General features: G+C 40.3%; 2 protein-coding genes across 3 annotated transcripts in view; both read right to left on the bottom strand.

Moving 5' to 3' along the window:
* FGF12 (fibroblast growth factor 12) overlaps positions 1-8,903 on the bottom strand; it is a 562,336-nt gene extending 553,433 nt beyond the window's left edge. Inside the window, exons 1-2 of one of the 2 annotated variants that reach the window (XM_060198501.1) lie at positions 8,720-8,903; positions 8,410-8,552 (exon numbers count right to left, since the gene is read on the bottom strand). In XM_060198501.1, coding sequence (XP_060054484.1) covers positions 8,410-8,422 — 13 coding nt within the window. In that variant the 5' untranslated portion in view covers positions 8,423-8,552; positions 8,720-8,903. The remainder of the gene's footprint in view (positions 1-8,409; positions 8,553-8,719) is intronic. The other variant, XM_007517403.3, reaches the window with a different exon arrangement.
* On the bottom strand, positions 2,647-3,207 carry LOC107522236 (large ribosomal subunit protein eL21-like). Its single transcript, XM_060197022.1, has one exon. It carries the CDS (start codon positions 3,163-3,165, stop codon positions 2,683-2,685), a length of 483 nt encoding a protein of 160 aa, XP_060053005.1. The 5' UTR covers positions 3,166-3,207; the 3' UTR covers positions 2,647-2,682.
* Positions 8,904-18,183: the final 9,280 nt, after the last annotated feature.

Genomic DNA, 18,183 nt, shown 5'->3' with positions numbered 1-18,183 from the left:
GAGAGAGGAAGAGGGAAAGAAAGAGAAACACCTGCAGTATTTGCTTCTCTGCTAACAAAGCCCTCCCGCAGATGGTGAGCAGGGGCTCAAACGTGCTTCTAGAGTATGACAATTTAACTGCTTATCCAGGTGAGCCACAGCCTGGTCATTCTGAGGTGCTTCTTAAATATCCAACTCCCATGCACTAAGAAATAAATGCTCCATGATCTTGATGTCAATTCTCAATGAAGAATCATTGCTCGTGGTCAGATTGAAGAAGTCTATACTCTAAGCCTTCTCAGTATGTATTGTTAGACCTGATGAATCTCTACCCGCAAATACAGAAAGTATTACATAATTGCCTCAGAATTAAATCCCAGCACCATAAAGAACATTCAGGCATTCGAGGATCTGCTTTTGAAAGCATAGAATAAGCACAAAAGAAATTCCTGTTGCTAAATGAAAACCCTTGCATAAGTCAATGAAGATGATTTGTGAGTATATACAGTATTGTGAGCATATATAATATATAATATTCCACTAATAAATAAATAAATATTTTTATAAAACTGATAGAGTTTTTATTAGTGATTTAGTGTGATTTACAAGACTGTAAAATAACAGGGGTATAATTCCACACAGTTCCCACCACCAGAGTTCTGCATCCCATCCTCTCCATTGGAGACTTCCCTATTCTTTATCATTTGAGAGAAAGAACTAAAAGTATTTTTGGGGTACAGAAGGTGGAATTTCTGGCATCTGTAATTGCTTCCTCACTAGACATGGGTGTTGGCAAGTTGATTCATACCCCAACTCTGTGTCTATCTTTCCCTAGTGGGGTAGGACTCTGGAGAAGTGAGACTTTGGGACATATTGATGAGGTCAAAAACTGATGGCTTTTAAAGAAGTTGATATCAAAAGTAATTTCCTCTTTTTCCCTAGTGGGGTAGGGCTCTGGAAAGGTAAGACTTTGGACATATTGGTGAGGTCAAAAACTGATGGCTTTTAAGGAAGTTGATATCAAAAGTAATTTTCTTTTAAAATATATAGAGTTGTGGACCAATTGGTGATAGAGAAGACTAAGTAGTGGATCCTTAAGCATGAGGTCCCAGGTTTGATCCCCAGCACTGTGTATGCCAGAATGATAACTTTAGTTCTCTCTGGCTCCTTCACCTCCCCTCTCATAAATAAATCTTTTAAAAAATACTGTTTCTCACAACTATTATTTATAGCTTTTAGTGTGCAACAACACAGTATTAACAAATTCAATATGTGATTATTTGTCACTTAGTAGGCATAGAACACTATACCTAATAGAGTCAGTATTTCAGAAGTTCAAAGGCATAAAATGGCAGGGATAACAGAATGATTGGAAATAACTATCTGACCATGTCCAGACTCACTACTTATGCTAATAAACCTCATAACAACCCAAGTAAAGCAATGTGTTCAGTACTAGTCTGTACAAAAGCTTTTGAAGTAGATACATAGCTTGATTTCAAAAATTCTCCCATACAACAATTTTATTTAAAGAAACCAAAGTAACAAAAGGCGAGCATTATTGTTATGCAATGTTAAGTGTCTCCATGGAGGTCATTATTAATAATATAACTTTATATTCCAGCCTCCCAGGTAACCTAGTAGAACTCTGAATGGCGAATGGAGAAGAATCATATATTAAAAATCCACAGTTTGAGCCTATTCATGTAACCCTAGATGGAAAGCTTATGGAGGGCAAACCAATGCACTAATCACATTTTCATCCACTGCGTTTAAAAATGTGTCTGGAACTCAGGCACTTCATGTGGCAATTCAGTAAATATTTTTAATTAAATGAAATAAACAATCTAATATTTAAGGATCTTGAGGGAGTCAGGCGGTAGTGCAGCAGGTTAAGCACAGCGGTGCAAAGCACAAGGACCAGCAGAAGGATCCCGGTTCGAGCCCCCGGCTCCCCACCTGCAGGGGAGTCGCTTCACAGGCGGTGAAGCAGGTCTGCAGGTGCCTGTCTTTCTCTCCCCCTCTCTGTCTTCCCCTCCTCTCTCCGTTTCTCTCTGTCCTACCCAACAACAACAACATCAATAACAACAATAACTACAGCAATAAAACAACAAGGGCAACAAAAGGGAATAAATAAATAAAATAAATATTAAAAAAAAAAAAAGAATCTTGAGACTGAAAGACGAAAGTGTTTATAGAAGGTAATGCCCTTAGAACTGGCTCAAGAATAGGAATTGCCTATCTCCAATACCTATCTGACTACACTGTTTATTTTACTCCATTTTACTTCTTTAGATTTATTTTATTTTATTTATTTATTTTCCCTTTTGTTGCCCTTGTTGTCTTTTTTTTATTGTTGTTGTAGTTATTATTGTTGTTGTTATTGATGTGGTTGTTATTGGATAGGACAGAGAGAAATGGAGAGAGGAGGGGAAGACAGAGCGGGGGAGAGAAAGATAGACACCTGCAGACCTGCTTCACCGCCTGTGAAGCGACTCCCCTGAGGTGGGGAGCCTGGGGCTGGAACCCAGATCCTTACGCGGGTCCTTGCGCTTTGCGCCACCTGCGCTTAACCCACTGCGCTACCGCCCGACTCCCTCCATTTTACTTCTATCACTGCAAAGGCCTCAGTGTTTTAGTTATCTTTAACTTCAAAGTGACTTTTTTTTATAGTTCTGATATTTTATTAAGTTTTTATATTGATCATGCCATGAATTCATAGGGAATGGGTTCCAGCAGCTCTGGTTCCTTTCCATTGGTTCTCACAAAGTGTGCTTCTTTGGGTGGAGCAGGCTGGAGCTCCACTTGAACCCAAGTCCCCTTCTCTTTGGCTTCCTTTTTTTTCTGATCATTTTCCTTCACACGTTTCAAGAGGCTGTCTCTGCTCTTAGAGTGCTTAATATGCTCAATACGAACATTAATTCTCTTGGCAAGAATCTTGCCCTTTACTTGTTTGTTTACAACAATGCCAACAGCATGCTGGGTAACATTGTAGACTCTTACAGTTTTGCCATGGTAACATTTGTGGGGCATTCCTTTTTGAACAGTGCCCATTCCCTTTATATTTACAATATCACCTTTCTTATATATCCGCATATATGTGGCCAAAGGAACAACTCCATGTTTTCTAAAAGGCCTAGAGAACATATAGCGTGTTCCTCTCCTTTTTCCCTTTGTGTTAGTCATTTTGGCGATTTACTGGAAGATGGCTGCTCCGGCCGAAAGGAATCAAAGTGACTTTTCTGAAAACCATATCCCATGGTCAGACAGGTTGAGAACCAACTTGAATGTACCAAGGTCCTGGAGGCCAGAAGTTCAATCCTAAGTCCTACCTCATGCCAGAGCTGAATAACTCCCTGCTGCACTTTTCCTCTCTCAAAATAAACAAGCAGTCTTTCAAAAAGTGATGACTTTTTAAATCACTTCTCAGCTGGCTAAAGTAGCAACTAAAAAGACATTTCTTTTAGCTTCTTAGGAGAGAACCATGCCGATTTCAGACAAATTACAGTTCTATACTTTAAATATGTCGATATATGCCCCCAATTCAACTCTAATGACTAATGTGAAACCCAGAACAAAGATGAGTCTTTACTGGGAATCCATACACCTTTGTTTATAGAAAAGCAGATCAAATTACTAATTTCTATGTTTTGGAATCAAATCATCGATGTTACTGGTGTCCCTCTTAGTAGCCAGAATTCTTTTACCTCTCCCAATGTACATTCTCCTGAATGCATGAGCTTGACATGACAAGATAACTAAGGCTACCCAGTTCCACTTACACAATCTAAGTCCTTATTATGTAAGTAAAAATATTTTACCTGAGGTAGGAATCTGGCTAGCTATAAGAATGCCAAAGGTCCAGATAAAGCCCAAAAGAAGGTTAACCTGTTACTGGAGGTATGAGTGAGAGCCTTAAGATCAGAGACTGCATCTTCCCACATTCTCACAACTAAGCACATTAGGTATATTTCAGGTGCTCAATAAAGATCTTTGTAAGTAAAGAACACAAAAGTTACATGCTGTTTGTAAACAAATGAGGGATACATGAAGGATATGAGGGACAAAAGCAAGTTCTTGGAACATATAAAGGAACTCATTAAGATAGTTCTCTATGAGGAGGTCAAGACAGATTTATTGAGACAAAGGGTACATCAAGTATATTTCAAAAGAACTGAGTAGAGACACATGGCAATGGGGAGAAGATAAAATTTAATTCACACAGTTAATATGTGTCTTTATGGACCACGAGATAGTTCATCCTAAACAGTTCACCACTTACTCTGCACTGGCCCTGGGTTTGAGCCCCAGCACCAGACTGGAGTGCCATGAAGTGCACTGAAGGGTTCTCCTGCTCTATGCTGCTCCTCTCTCTCTTTCCCTCACCTTCTCTAAGTAAAATTAAGATGTAAATTGATATAAGCAGTCTAAATAAAATAACATTTCTGAGAACTCTATGTGAACCTACGGAATAAACATTTAAATATAATTGGAGGTTGAAAGTAAACAACTGGAGAAAGATGTATATTAAAAGAAGCCCATTTACTGATCTAAAAAAAAATCGTAGGCAAGCATTTATTGTGCACTTCATTTTCATTCCTTGCAAAAGCAATCAGAAGAACTCTCGCATGCTCACATGTCCAGGAACTTCCATATTGATTAGTGAGTTGATAACAGATTTTCTCTACTAGGCTGTCTGGAGTGATGTCATTCTTAGATGCAATCAGTTCCCTGAGATTAGGAACAGTGCTTCTTGAATGTTAATATGCAGTTAAATGCCCAGAAGATGTTGCTAAAATACAAACTTGATTAAGTCTAGGGTTGAATCTAAGATACTTTATCCCAGATGATGTGAATAACACTGTTTATCTGTGAACCACATCTTAATAATTAAGGGCCCAACCATTGGTTATCTCTGGCTATCAGCATCACTTAAGGGCATTTAAAAGTACTTATATGTAGGTTCTACTCCAGAACCAATTGTGGGCTAAATTTCTTTAGACTTTAAAGACTCCACAAGTGTTCGAATCTGTCATACTGAGACTGAAAAGCCAGCGAGGCAAAAAAAAAAAAAAAAAAAAAAAGGTTCATGAAAAGGAAAAACCAGGAATGAGCAAGAAACCTCCTCACTATGTTAAGACTGATCAAACTGTAATGGGTATGTCTAAGTTACAGAGAATATTTCTTTAAAAGTCAGATCCTGACTTGCTAAAATGAATTCTTCTGAAGTTCTAAAAAGCTAGGCTCCACAATTTGATTAGCAAAAGTCTAAGTGAGTGGTTCTCAGCATGGCCCATGTATGGTCCTTTATGAAAGTCCTAATGCCTCTCTTCTCACCCAAACGTTCTGATGTAACGAGTATGAATTGCAGCTGGGTGTGAGGATGTTTGAAAAGCATGCGAGGTGATTTTAATGTGCAGCAGCTTGGGAGCCACTGCAGTATATCAATACCGTAAGACCTGATCATACCATACCTTAGCCTGATCTTAGAGGCAATAGTTATTTTCATAGTGGAAAAAAACTGAAAATAGATTATGAATTGATTAATTTTCCTCTTTGTTGTTCCCTGGATGAAAGGAAGTGATGCAAGGCGGCAAGTTTGGAAGAAAACAATAATAATCTTATTTGTAACTGATGTTGAACTTGCTGGAAATTCCGGACAAGAGTTTTAAGAAAGGTTCTCGGGGGTTGGGCGGTGGCGTAGTGGGTTAAGCGCATGTGGTGCAAAGCTCAAGGACCTGTGTAAGGATCCCAGTTCGAGCCCCCGGGTCCCCACCTGCAGGGGAGTCGCTTCACAGGCAGTGAAGCAGGTCTGCAGCTGTCTGGCTTTCTCTCCACCTCTCTGTCTTCCTATCCTCTCTCCATTTCTCTCTGTCCTATCCCACAACGAACAACATCAACAATGGCAATAATAATAACCACAAGGAGGCTACAACAACAAGGGCAACAAAAGGGGGAAAAAATGGCCTCCAGGAGCGGTGGATTCATGGTGCAGGCACCGAGCCCAGCAATAACCCTGGAGGAAAAAAAAAAAAGAAAGAAAGGTTCTCAAAGGCTGAAGGTAGTATGGAGATTGTCAAATTATAGAAACAGGCTTTAAGATGAAATGGATCAGCCATTAGATTTTTTTTTCTTGGATGAAGAATTCTTGAACCCTCACCTGAACTTTTTAACAATGTTCTTTGAATCTACTTCAAAGGAGTCTTAGTAAAGTAGATTATGTTACATACTTACATTTGAGAATGCTTTCCTAGAATTAGACTAGAATTTGTCTTGAATAAAGACTGTATATGGCATCATAATGTATAAACGATATGCTTATTAGAAAGAAATGTGGATGTACTCCTCTTAACACACATTTTTTTTTTGTATAACATTTCACATTAATTACCATTTTTAGTTGTGCCGTTTACAGCAACTTGAAAAGTGAGGCCAATGTGTAAATAATTAGCCAGTCAAATTTAATGTGGTCACAACCTGGCTAATTCAACTTAGGAAAGGAACTTCAAGAACTAAATGCATGAGGACTTGAAGCAAGTCATTTGCCTGTGGCAATTATATTCCATCTGCAAAGTGACCATGATATTGACTTGAAACAAAATTTGTCATTTCCTTTGGGTTAATCCCATGAATCAAGTCTGTCTTGCCACTATTTGGACTGGCATAAAACTTCTGGCCTTATGCTTCTCAAATATATTTGATGACTCTTTTCCCTTTCTAAACTCCCATGGCTGGCAGAATAGCTAGAATTCTAATCAATCTAAGATATAAACTACATGGAACTCTGAGTGGGATGAATAGGAAATGTGGAAAAATAAAGGAAATAAAAATGATTACAAAGAAATAGATACTTTTTTGTATGATAGCCAGGAATTAGTGTATGAATTAAAGACCAAAAAAAGCTACCAAAAGCTCTTGCCAAACAGTCAAGTTTAATTACCAAAAAGCAGGTGTCATCTAAGCCCCCCCCCCCACACTAACCTTTTCAAAGTAAAATAATACTCTGTCTGCTTTTAATTTTATATTCCGGAGCAGTTAACTAAAATATTATAATCCTTACAAGTTAAGACTGGATTCTCACGTTAAGGTATATTTTACAGTGGAGTTAACAAATGTCTGTTTCTTATACATGTATAGACTTAAATTCTCTCATATGATACGTAAATGTTAGTCAGAGAAATACCCATCAGCGAATGGTAAGAATAATTTGTCTAAACTGAAAATTGTCAGCTAGAATGAATCTATGTCCATCCTATTTTTTCATGCTGTAAATGTCTCCCTCGGTTCAAATACTTAACTCTAGTAATTAAATACTTCATTGGGCATACACCTGCTATTATTCAGCACTACTGTTGTACAAGTCCAGAAATAGGTAACCGACCAGCCCTCCCAGATACATCCTGAGAACATTACCACAATGACTGACATTTCTGATTTAAAAATAAAACCTTGTTTCAAATATAGCTTCTCGAGTTCTGGGTAATGAATATAGTTTCATAAAAGTTGACATCATTTCTTCTGATTTCACCAGAATTATAGGCAACCAGTATTCCTACTGGATATATGACCACATCACTCAAAGCTCTTGCAATCTGGTGGGCGTTCGAGAGAGAAGGAGGTGGAGGAGTAGGAGGAAGAAGAGGAGGAGGAGGAAAGAGAGAGGAGGAATAGCGGGAGACCTGCATAGACAGAGTGAAATTCAAAGGATATCCCTTACAGTTGTAATAATAATTTTTATGTGCCTTAAATATGCCATCAGAAATGGATTTGTACAGTTCATTTACCAGCTAGTATGTGGACATTGTGCAGATTTGCTTATGGGGAGATTAATATATACATGTCCAGAACTAGTAAATACATCATGCTTGGGAGCCTAGCAGTACTCCACTGTTCTTCTTAGAGGTCAGTTCTCACGCACACTGTTTCAACTAGACCCAATTTCTCTGCTGATATATATTCAAAATGCAGTAGGATGTGGTCATACACACCCAGAAATACCATCTTTGTGGGGTAGGGTGGTGGAGAAATCCAAACAATATTTATGGCAATGCATTACTGGATGCCAGCTACAAGCGTGCCTGTTAGTCCAAACGCAAAGAAAACCCATTTATTCGATTCCAGCCATTGTACAGAAAAGAAACTGCTTTACCAACATACCTCTCCTACCCCCACACCCAAAAAGAAGAAAAAACAAACAAACTCATCACACTTCACTACGCAGCTGATGGAGTATTAAGCACAGTCTTCCAAGCAGTGGGAGTTAAGAAGTCTCCTTCCTGCCACACTTCCCCATTGCTGCAATGGACATAGCATCTCCTCCTATCGACCTACTCTGCTGCTCTCTCCCCAGCACTGCAGTCCCCTCGCTGAGGACTGCCCTGGCCACAGGCACATGCAGCGGTAGGTCCCCCAACAGGGCCAGCCACATACCTTTGCTCTCCATTTCGGTCTCTTTTGAGTGCTGGGAAGTTCAATGCAAGTTGGCCGGAAGATGTGGGCCCGCTTCAGATTCCCAAATCTAGGAAGCCAATCTGATGATTTCGCCCGTACTTCCTTCCTTCCCCTCAGGCTTCCTGAAAGATGGAATTTCTTAAACCTTGAAGCTGCAATCAGCCAAAAAAGGACACTTCGCAGCAGACTGACTAAGGGGAGGGGGGGGAGGTGAGGCAGCGACGCTCATCTGATATTGAAATGCATGCACGATACCCGCTCAGGTCTTTTTTTTTTTTTTTTTTTTTACCTGGATTTGGAAGCTGCAAGCAGGAGCCTTCCGCCGAGCGTGGTGCTGCAGGTGTAGTGACAGATCATCCCACTTTGCTCTCTGGATGTACAGCAGATTTGCATGGGCGCTGGGACGCATGCGCAGAGCGTCCCCCACCCCCTATTCGCCGCCGCCTCCACCGCCCCCCCCCCACACACACACAGAGAGCCCCCCCACCCCACCCCTTACCTTCTCTCCCCAATTTGGTCTTCAGTTACCCCCACTGTAGCATTCGGTCACAGGGAAGCGCTGCTAAAAATAAATGCTGGACCGGATTTTCCTTTGCAAACTAGAAAGTGGATTGGATTGGGATTGTGTATCAAACCTATACGATTTTCAAGGATGGATATGCTATCTTTAAGGGAAACGAAGGTCTCGGAGGAGAGTTTGGTGTTATTCAGAAAGCAGTCTGGAAGAATGTGGAGGGTTTTTTGTTTGTTTATATAAATCCAATTTAATGGTTACAATTCAGGTTTCTAGTTCTAGTCCCTGCAGCAACTTTCCAGGTGCTTGTTAAGCCTTCCTCCACCCAATTCCCCTTCTGATTCCCTATCTCTTTGCTTCCTAGTATTTGTATTGGTTTTGTTTTGTCAGAGATGGGGAGGGCTGGGATTAGTAGTCCTGGAGCTAGCTACCTAGGAGAAGTATTCTCCTATTTTGCTGCTGAGACGCGCAGTTTTTCTTTCTTTCTTTCTTTCTTTCTTTCTTTCTTTCTTTCTTTCTTTCTTTCTTTCTTTCTTCCTTCCTTCCTTTCTTTCTTTCTCTTTCTTTCTTTCTTTCTGTCTTTCTTTCTTCTTTTTCTTCTCCTTCTCCTCCTTCTTCTTCTCCCTCTCCTCCTCCTCCTCCTCCCTCTCCTCCTCCTCTTCCCTCTCTTCCTCCTCCTTCCTCTCCTCCTCCTCCTCCTCCTCCTCCTCCCTCTCCTCCTCCTCCTCCTCCTTCTCTTTTTTCAGCAGAGCACTGCTCACCTGTGAACCTGGGGCCTTTGGTGACTCAGGTATGAAAGGCTTTTTGCATAACCATTATGCTATCTCCCCAGCCAGACGCCCAATTTTTCTTACCTACCTGAGATTCTTGGGCCTCCACCTCTAAACAATTTCATAAACAGACTCAGAGACTTCTAAAGATCTTCAAAGAAAGTCACTGAAGACTTTTTGATGGGCTCTTTTTAGCTTTTTTGTAGCAAGAAATGGCAGTGGGGGAGAAAGGAAAGAGAAGGAGGAGAGGGAAAAGGAAAGAATAAAGAAAAGGGAAGGGAAGAGGAGAGGGGAGGGGAGGAAGGGGAGGAGAGGCAGTGAAATAGCTCACTTGGATAGTGCGCAGCTTTGCTGTGTGTGCAGCCTAGGTTCCATTCAGCTCCCACTGCACTGAAGGAAGTTTAGGTGTAGTGGTCTCTCTCAAAACAAATAAATGAACAAACAAAAAGTCCCCATGGGAAGGGAAGCACCTTATTGATACTCAACAAAGCTGTTTACAGGGTTATTTTTATGAAGGTGCAGGGAGAGTGGACTTTTAGTTTTGTTGTATATGTTGTGTGGAAGGAAACAAGCCAAAATCCCTTAAAGCACTACTCTCCTAGCAGAGTCCTGTATCTGCAAAATGTTTAATAAGGGGGAAAACTGTGCATTTACCACCTAGTTCAAATTCTCCTAAAAGAATAGTTTCTCCTTAGAAATAATTTCATCTTCCATCACAGAAACAGATCTAGAATCCTGTGTTCTCTAGAATGGCTGAGAGAGAGGCACAGATGAATCACACACTACAGGTCATCCAAAGATTCTTCCCTCTATAGTTGATTTCAAAGCCTACTATTCGAAACATTGAAATACAACAACATTTTAACCCTAAATTAGCAAATCTGAGACTGAACTGAGTCTTCTCTAGCCTAGTATTTCCAGTCCCTTAAAGTCATGGTGCAAACACAAATCATGAGAGTCAAATGGACATGGACATTTATTAGTGGAGGGCTGGTGCTGAGGGTTGCCCTGGCTCAGGGGAGTCTACATTGATTTAGCACTAGGGGACTAAAACATTACAGTAGAGGATTACAGAGGTCACAGACTAGGCTTTGCTGATATTTAGGCTCTCCTACTGCATGCCCGTGTGAATATTTGAAGAACCATGAAACAGCATTTCTTTTTAAATGTTAATAGGTGGGATTCAGGCGGTAGTGCACGTGGTGCAAAGCACAAGAACCCGCATAAGGATCTGGGTTCGAGGCCCTGGCTCCCCACCTGCAGGTGGTGAAGCAGGTCTGCGGGTGTCTATCTTTCTCTCCCCCTCTTCGTTTTCCCCTCCTCTCTCCATTTCTTTCTGTCCTATCCAACAACGATGACAAGGACAACAAAAAGGAATAAATAGATAAATATTTTTTTTAAAGTCTCTTTAAAAAATGTTAGTAGGTTTAGGAAGTGGGCCAAGGGTAGGAGAAGAATTGTTTCCTAAGAACTGTAGCTTATTTTATTAAACAGTTTTAACTCCTAACACTGCACTCCATTAATGTTCTTTCCCTCTCAAACATTCTAGTAGACACTCTTAGAGTCTACCCACATTAATTATTGATATTTAATAGTTTACAGAGATAAAAGTAGAAAGACTGTTTTTGTTTTGAATTTTTATTAGTGATCTAATAATGATTAACAAGATTGAAAGGAACAGGGGTACAATTCCATACAGTTCCCACCACCATAGTCCCCTGTCCCATTGTTTCCATTGGAAGCTTCCCTATTCTTTATTCCTCTGGAGTATGGATCAAAATTCAAAGAACTAGAAAGCTTTGATTTGATATGAATCACAGAGGGAACCAGAAGACTATCACATGCCTGCCCTGCCATGTGTCAGTGTTTCATGTTTCAGCCCAGGTTTCAGTGTTGCCATCACATACAAGTGTCACAGCATCAGGAACATTCTAATGTGCTCATTCTCCTCTCTCTGAATGAAAACTAGACCTTTAACAATGACGTCTTGCATAAGAAAGATCAAGCTCATCAAAATAGGGTCTCAGAAGGGTCAGGTGGTGGCACATTTGGTAGAGCATACATATCAGCATGCTTGAGGATCTGGGTTGAAATCCTTGTCCCCATTGGGAACCTCCTGGAGGTTTCATAAGCTATGGAGCTGTACTGCAGGTGTCTCTTTCTCGCTCACCCTATCTCCCATCCCCTGTCTATTTCTCTCTAACTCTATGGGAGTGGGGAAGGACAGAGGGGTTGGGAGCTGGCGCATGTAGTATAGCACACATTACCATGCACAAAGACCCCAGTTCAAGTCCCAGTCCCCACCTACAGAGAGGAAACTTCATGAACAATGAAATAATGCTACAGGTGACAATCTTTCTCCCTCTCTACCTCACCCATCCATCTTAACTTCTCTGTCTCTATCCAAAAGAAAATACTTAGATAGATAAATAAATAAATAAATGGCTACTGGGAACAAGGGATTTATCACGCAGGCACTAAACCCCAGGAATGACCCTGTGTCAAGAAAGAAAGAAAGAAAGAAAGAAAGAAAGAAAGAAAGAAAGAAAGAAAGGAAGGAAGGAAGGGAGGAAGAAGGAAGAAATGGTCATTGGGAACAGTGGAGTTGTTGTGTAGACACTGATCCCTAGAGATAAATAACCCTGTGAATAGTTTAAGAAAAAACAAATCAGAGGGCTGCAGAGAGGTAACAAAGTTGAGCAGAATCAGGCTTAGTCTGAGGGTCCTCCTTCAATAGTAGGAAGATTTCTTTAGTCTATCTGCCTCCACTTAGCTACAGTGATCCAGAAGAGGGAGACCCTCCTAGCTCACCAATATTCACTAGTGTATTCATAATTTTAAAAATAGATGCTCTATTAAATATAAAATAATGAAATTTAATGGAAAGCAGGTAGTCCCACATTCAATACCTTTCTATTTTCAAATCTTCAAGTTTAACTACAAAACAACAGTTGTGGTTACCCTAAGTAAATCTTGTGATTTCACTTTTCTATACCTGTACTTACAGTTATCCTTAGAATATCTTCACCTCCTTAAGCACTAGTAGAATATATATGTGTGTGTGTGTATATATATATATATATATATATATATATATATATATATTCCTCAAGCTTCAACTAAAATTCTCCTCCTGCAAATTCCCTGATCCTCCCAATATGAAAATACCCTTATTTGGAAACAGCAGAACTGCTATATCTTTACTTCTCCAGCATCAGGTCTTACTTTCTATTTTGTATGGTAACTATTTGCATATCTCACTCCTCTCTCTCATCCTTACTAAAAATGGGTTCCTGATTAATCTTTGTAGATAAAGAAGGTCTTGAATAGAGGATACAATAATAAATGTTTGCTGAGTTACATTCCGTATGTATGTGTTTGTGCACTGACTGTAGGCACCATGATAGCAAATAACAACAATGATTATGTTGAGCTAACAGTACTGAGAGATTATTATGTTCCACAAGCTATTATAAGAATACCAACCGTTTCAATTAATTTATGCTCATAAGAACCTATGAGGTTCGTACTATCATTACCTTAGATTAAAGATAAATGCTCTAAGCCACAGAGAGGTTCAAATATGGATAAAACATCTCTATCCTCCAAAAGCACTAAGTTTCTTAAAGGTGATAGAAATACAAATAATTTTTAAAGTTATAACAAGGCGTAATATAGAGAAAAGACCAAAGGTGGAGTGGCTGCAAGATTTCTAGAGGTCACGCGTAGCTGATTCTTTTTTTTTTTTTTTTAAGAAAGCTTGCTTTTAAAATTATCTTTATTTATTTATTGGATAAAGAGAGCCAGAAATCGAGAAGGAAGGAAATGGTACAGATGGAAGAAAGACAGAGAGAGATACCTGCAACACTGCTTCACCACTTGCAAAGCTTCCCCCTGCAGGTGGGGACTGGGGGCTCCAATCTAGGACCTTGTACATTGCGACATGTATGCTCAACCAGGTGCGTCACCACCCAGCCCCATAGCTAATTCTTAAAGCTAGGATTTCACAGGATTGGGATAGGATTGGGAGGTAAGAGTCACATGGCACATGCTTTTGAGCAGAAGTTACTATCTGTGTCTACACATACCCACCACCTATTAACCCTCAATGTGAGAAAGGAAAAATGGGAGGATGCAGAAAAATGCTCAGTATTGTTCTGGGGCCAGAGCCTCAGAGGAAATGGAAAAGACCAGATCTCTCTATCTCTATCTCACATGAGTTTTGTGTGAAAAAAAAAATGGGTAGAGAAACAGCTAAACACAGTGAAAAGTAAATAGGTTTGGGAACTATTGGAAACCAAGCAGATGTGGGTTCAATACAGCTGCTATCATTAGTCACTGCACTACCTTAGACACTTTAGTTCATCTGTCTGGGTCCTAGTTTATTCATTTGGCAAAGTAAGTAAAATCATCTTCTAGGCAGTGTTGCTGAAAACAATGCCTATAAATGCCTAAAATGCCTGCTAGGACATTAAGCTAAAATTACATTATTACTAGGATACTGAATCCATTTGGGCTAAAGATAGATGTTAATCGTCTTGGCATTTTTCTCTGGTTTTTGTTGTTTGTTTGTTTTGTTTTAAAGGATCTGATTACCACTACTACCAACACCACCTCTATACCCTCAATCATTATCAAAAATTGCTCAAGAAAACACTAATGAGAAATCATTTGACCTGGTTATGAGGAAGTTGCTTAATAATAAATCTGAAAGAAAGGGAATATATTGGGTGTGGTGTATTGCACCAAAGCATAGGACTGGGGGGGGGGCACAGTAGAAAGCGCACTGGGGTCCTGGTGCATGGTAGAAGGAGATGAGGAAGAAAAGGAGAAAGAGGAGGAGGAGGAGGAAGAGAGAGAGAGAGAGAGAGAGAGATAGGAGAAGAAAGGACTGTTTCTCTAGTGGCAAGTCACAAACAAGATTATAAGTTAAGTCAACTGATGCCTCATTTCCTTACTGTTCTCGCTATATTGGTATGTTCATTGTATGCTTTCTTTGGTTGGAGATCTTGTCATAGTTGTGTCACTCTGCAGACTGTTATTTCATCTGTCTGTCCATTTATATATTGAATCTTGGTATACATAATCAGAAGTTCTTGTGGAAGGGCTGGAAAATGATAACTAAATAGAAATATATTGCCAATGAAATATGATTTCCATAACATATTCTAAGGATGTCTGACTGCTGTGGTGTAAGTGTATCATGTGTGTAATAAATAATAACAAGTATTTATTTGATTACCAGTACCCTAACTTGGTGAACTTTTTTCTGGTTTATGTATGTTAAAAAATCCAACTTACAGAGTGGGTTGAAGCTACCCACACAAAGTAAAATGAAGAAGAGAAATAATTACCCATGTTACTAGTGCCAAAAGAACTACTATTAAAGGGGAAGAAAAGATTAATGAGTAATTTCAGCCAACTGAAATTAAATAACAGCAAAAGAATACAGTAGCATAATGGATCCCACAGGTGTGCTAGCCCAAGGGCATTATTAACAAATACTTGGAGGTTCCTGACCAATTTCTGAGGATACATACACCCTAAATTTCTCTCTGTCTCTCTCTCCCCCTCCCCCTCTTTCTTTCTCTCCCGTCTCTCCCTCTCTCTCCCTCTCTCTTTCTCACACACACATAACACACACACACACACACACACACACACAGAGAGATAAAATGACTTTATAGCCTTTAAAACTTTTCTCTACAATGTATTAATCATTTTAACTCAATGAGATGATTCTACTGCACTAGCTTTTAAAAAAGTTAAAGACAAGGGTTGTCACAGATGGAATCAAATACAGAGAGGATTCTCTTGTGTGCTGATTATCATTGTTGTTATTACTACTGTGGCTGAGCTTCCCAGATGGAAAGGGAAAAAATTCCATAGCACTAGTGCAGTGGAGATCAAGCTCTAAACTTCTTCTTCTTCTAGCGTTTGCCCTTCTTCCATAGCCAGTCAACAGCGTCAGGTTGAGCCTGATGTAAAGTTTCGAGACCTCCTTTGAATCTGGAGAGGTGGCAGTCGTTGACTATGTGGGTCATAGTCTGTCTGTAGCCGCAGGGGCAGTTCGGGTCGTCTCTGGCTCCCCAGCGATGGAACATAGTGGCGCACCGGCCATGCCCTGTTTGATAGCGATTGAGGAGGGCCCAATCATAACGTGCTAGGTCAAAGCCGGGTTGACGCTTGCAGGGGTCTGTGATGAGGTGTTTGTTCTTTACCTCAGCTGACTGCCAACTCTGTTTCCAAGAGACTGGAACAGAGAAGTTCAGTGTAGGTGTAGGGGACCAGATTGGATGACGAGACATCAAGCGTTGGAGAGGGTGGGCGAAGATATCCGCGTATACTGGCAGGTCCGGTCGAGCATAGACGTGGGAAATGAACTTGGATGATGCCGCATCCCGACGAATATCTGGCGGGGCAATGTTGCTGAGAACTGGCAGCCATGGAACCAGGGTGGAATGGATGGTTCCAGAAATTATCCTCATGGAGGAATATAATTTGGAATCGACCAAGTGGACATGGGGGCTAAGGAACCATATTGGGGCACAGTATTCTGCAGTGGAATAGCATAAAGCCAGAGACAATGATCGTAGTGTGGAAGCGCTCGCGCCCCGTAAGGAGCTGGCCAGTCTTGCAATGATGTTATTCCTCGCGCCCACCTTTGCTGCAGTTTTTATGAGATGTTCGTGAAATGACAGGGTGCGATCGAGAGTAACGCCAAGATAGACTGGCTGGGCTTCATGCCGGATTCTCGTATCGCCAAGCTGCACATTAAGCTCACGTGAGGCCGAGGCATGGTGTAGATGGAAAACAGATGATACCGTTTTTGCAGTGCTAGGGATTAGTCGCCATTTTTTACAGCAATCAGATATCAGAGACATGTCTTTCGTGAGTGTTTCCTCGAGGATGTCAAACGTGGATGCCTGAGTTGCACAGCAGATGTCATCGGCATAGATGAACTTCCTTGAAGAAGTTTCTGGAAGGTCATTGATGTAAATATTAAACTGAGTTGTGAACATGGAAAAGGAGACACACTCTCCCACTATCCAGGTAAGCTATTTTGCCAGCCTTTGTCTACTGATTTCTCTTCCTCCCTTCCTTCCTCCCTCTCTCCCTTCCTTCCTTATTTCCTTCCTTCCTTTCTTCTTGTCGCCAGATGTTAATGCTGGGGCTTCCAGTCTGCTTGACTCTGCCTCCTCAGGGATCAGTTTCTTTCCCCCTTTTTATTAAAATAGTGAGAGACAGAGAGGAAAGGGAGAAAGAAGGGAGCTACACTGCAGTTCCACCCCCACCTCTTATGAAGCCCCTCCCTTCAGGAGCTCTCATGTATTGCCCTAGGGCTCGAACCCTGGTCCTTGTGAATGGTTAGATGTGCGCTCTACCAAATGAGACACCTGCTGGCTCTAGTGAACTGATTCCTAAGACCATACTGTTGCTGACGTTCCCAGATGCTCACTCAACCACCTAAAGTCTGTCTTGATTTAAAAGATGATTTGTGTATACCTATGTTAATAGCAGCACAATTTGTAATAGGCAAAACCTGGAAGCAACCTAGGTGTTCAACAGATGAGTGGCTAAAGAAGTTGTGGTGTATATACACAACGGAATACTACTCAGCTATTAAAAATGATGAATTCATCTTCTTCACTTCATCTTGGATGGATTTTGACATGATCATGTTAAGTGAGATAAGCCAGAAAGAGAAAGATGTATATGGGGTAATCTCAATCATGGACTGTCATTGGCATTTGTAAATATTTGGTGATGGAGGTTAATTAAATCATTGTTCATGTTATATATATATGTGTGTGTGTGTGTGTGTGTATACATATGTATTTATCCAATAATTATATTGCACAGAAAAAAATGAAAAAATATGTATTGTCTTTCAATTTATTTTCACTTTATATTTATATATTATATCTGTAGGCCTGCAATTCAGTTTATCTAATAGCATCCTAATTCACTCAATAAGCCTTTTTCCTTCTCTCTGGAAAGTTTTGAGGTCGTAGTAATGAATAATTAAAGCTGCTATAAGGATCAGCCTTAATCCTAATCTGCCTCCTCCAGTCCTAACCCTGGTAGTTGTAGTTCTGGATGTGAATTATAGCATTTCTGGGTGTAGGAATAGAATTACTATTGTTTGGAGAGCATGTTAGCCTTTGGTTAGCATACAGGGTATCACATTAGCAGTACAAAGCTCAAAGGGCAACTAAAACTCCTTTAACCCAATTCCCTTAAATTATATACAAGATACTTGAGACCCACAGAGTGGGAAAATTTTTTTAGATCTGAGCTTGAAACTGCTTCTTGCAGTCAAGTCATCTCAATCATTATGCTTCTGTTTGCCACCTGATCATCCCTTGTATTGACAAATCACAAAATACTCAAGTATAATGCAAAAATAAAATTCTTAAAGTGAAGAAACACTATCGATTAGCCCCATGAATATAATTTCTGTACTGA

Source organism: Erinaceus europaeus, chromosome 9, assembly GCF_950295315.1.
Source record: "Erinaceus europaeus chromosome 9, mEriEur2.1, whole genome shotgun sequence".
NCBI classification, from domain to species: Eukaryota; Metazoa; Chordata; class Mammalia; order Eulipotyphla; family Erinaceidae; genus Erinaceus; species Erinaceus europaeus.
Note: the sequence above shows the minus strand (reverse complement) of the source record. Positions and strands in the feature narration are given on the sequence as shown.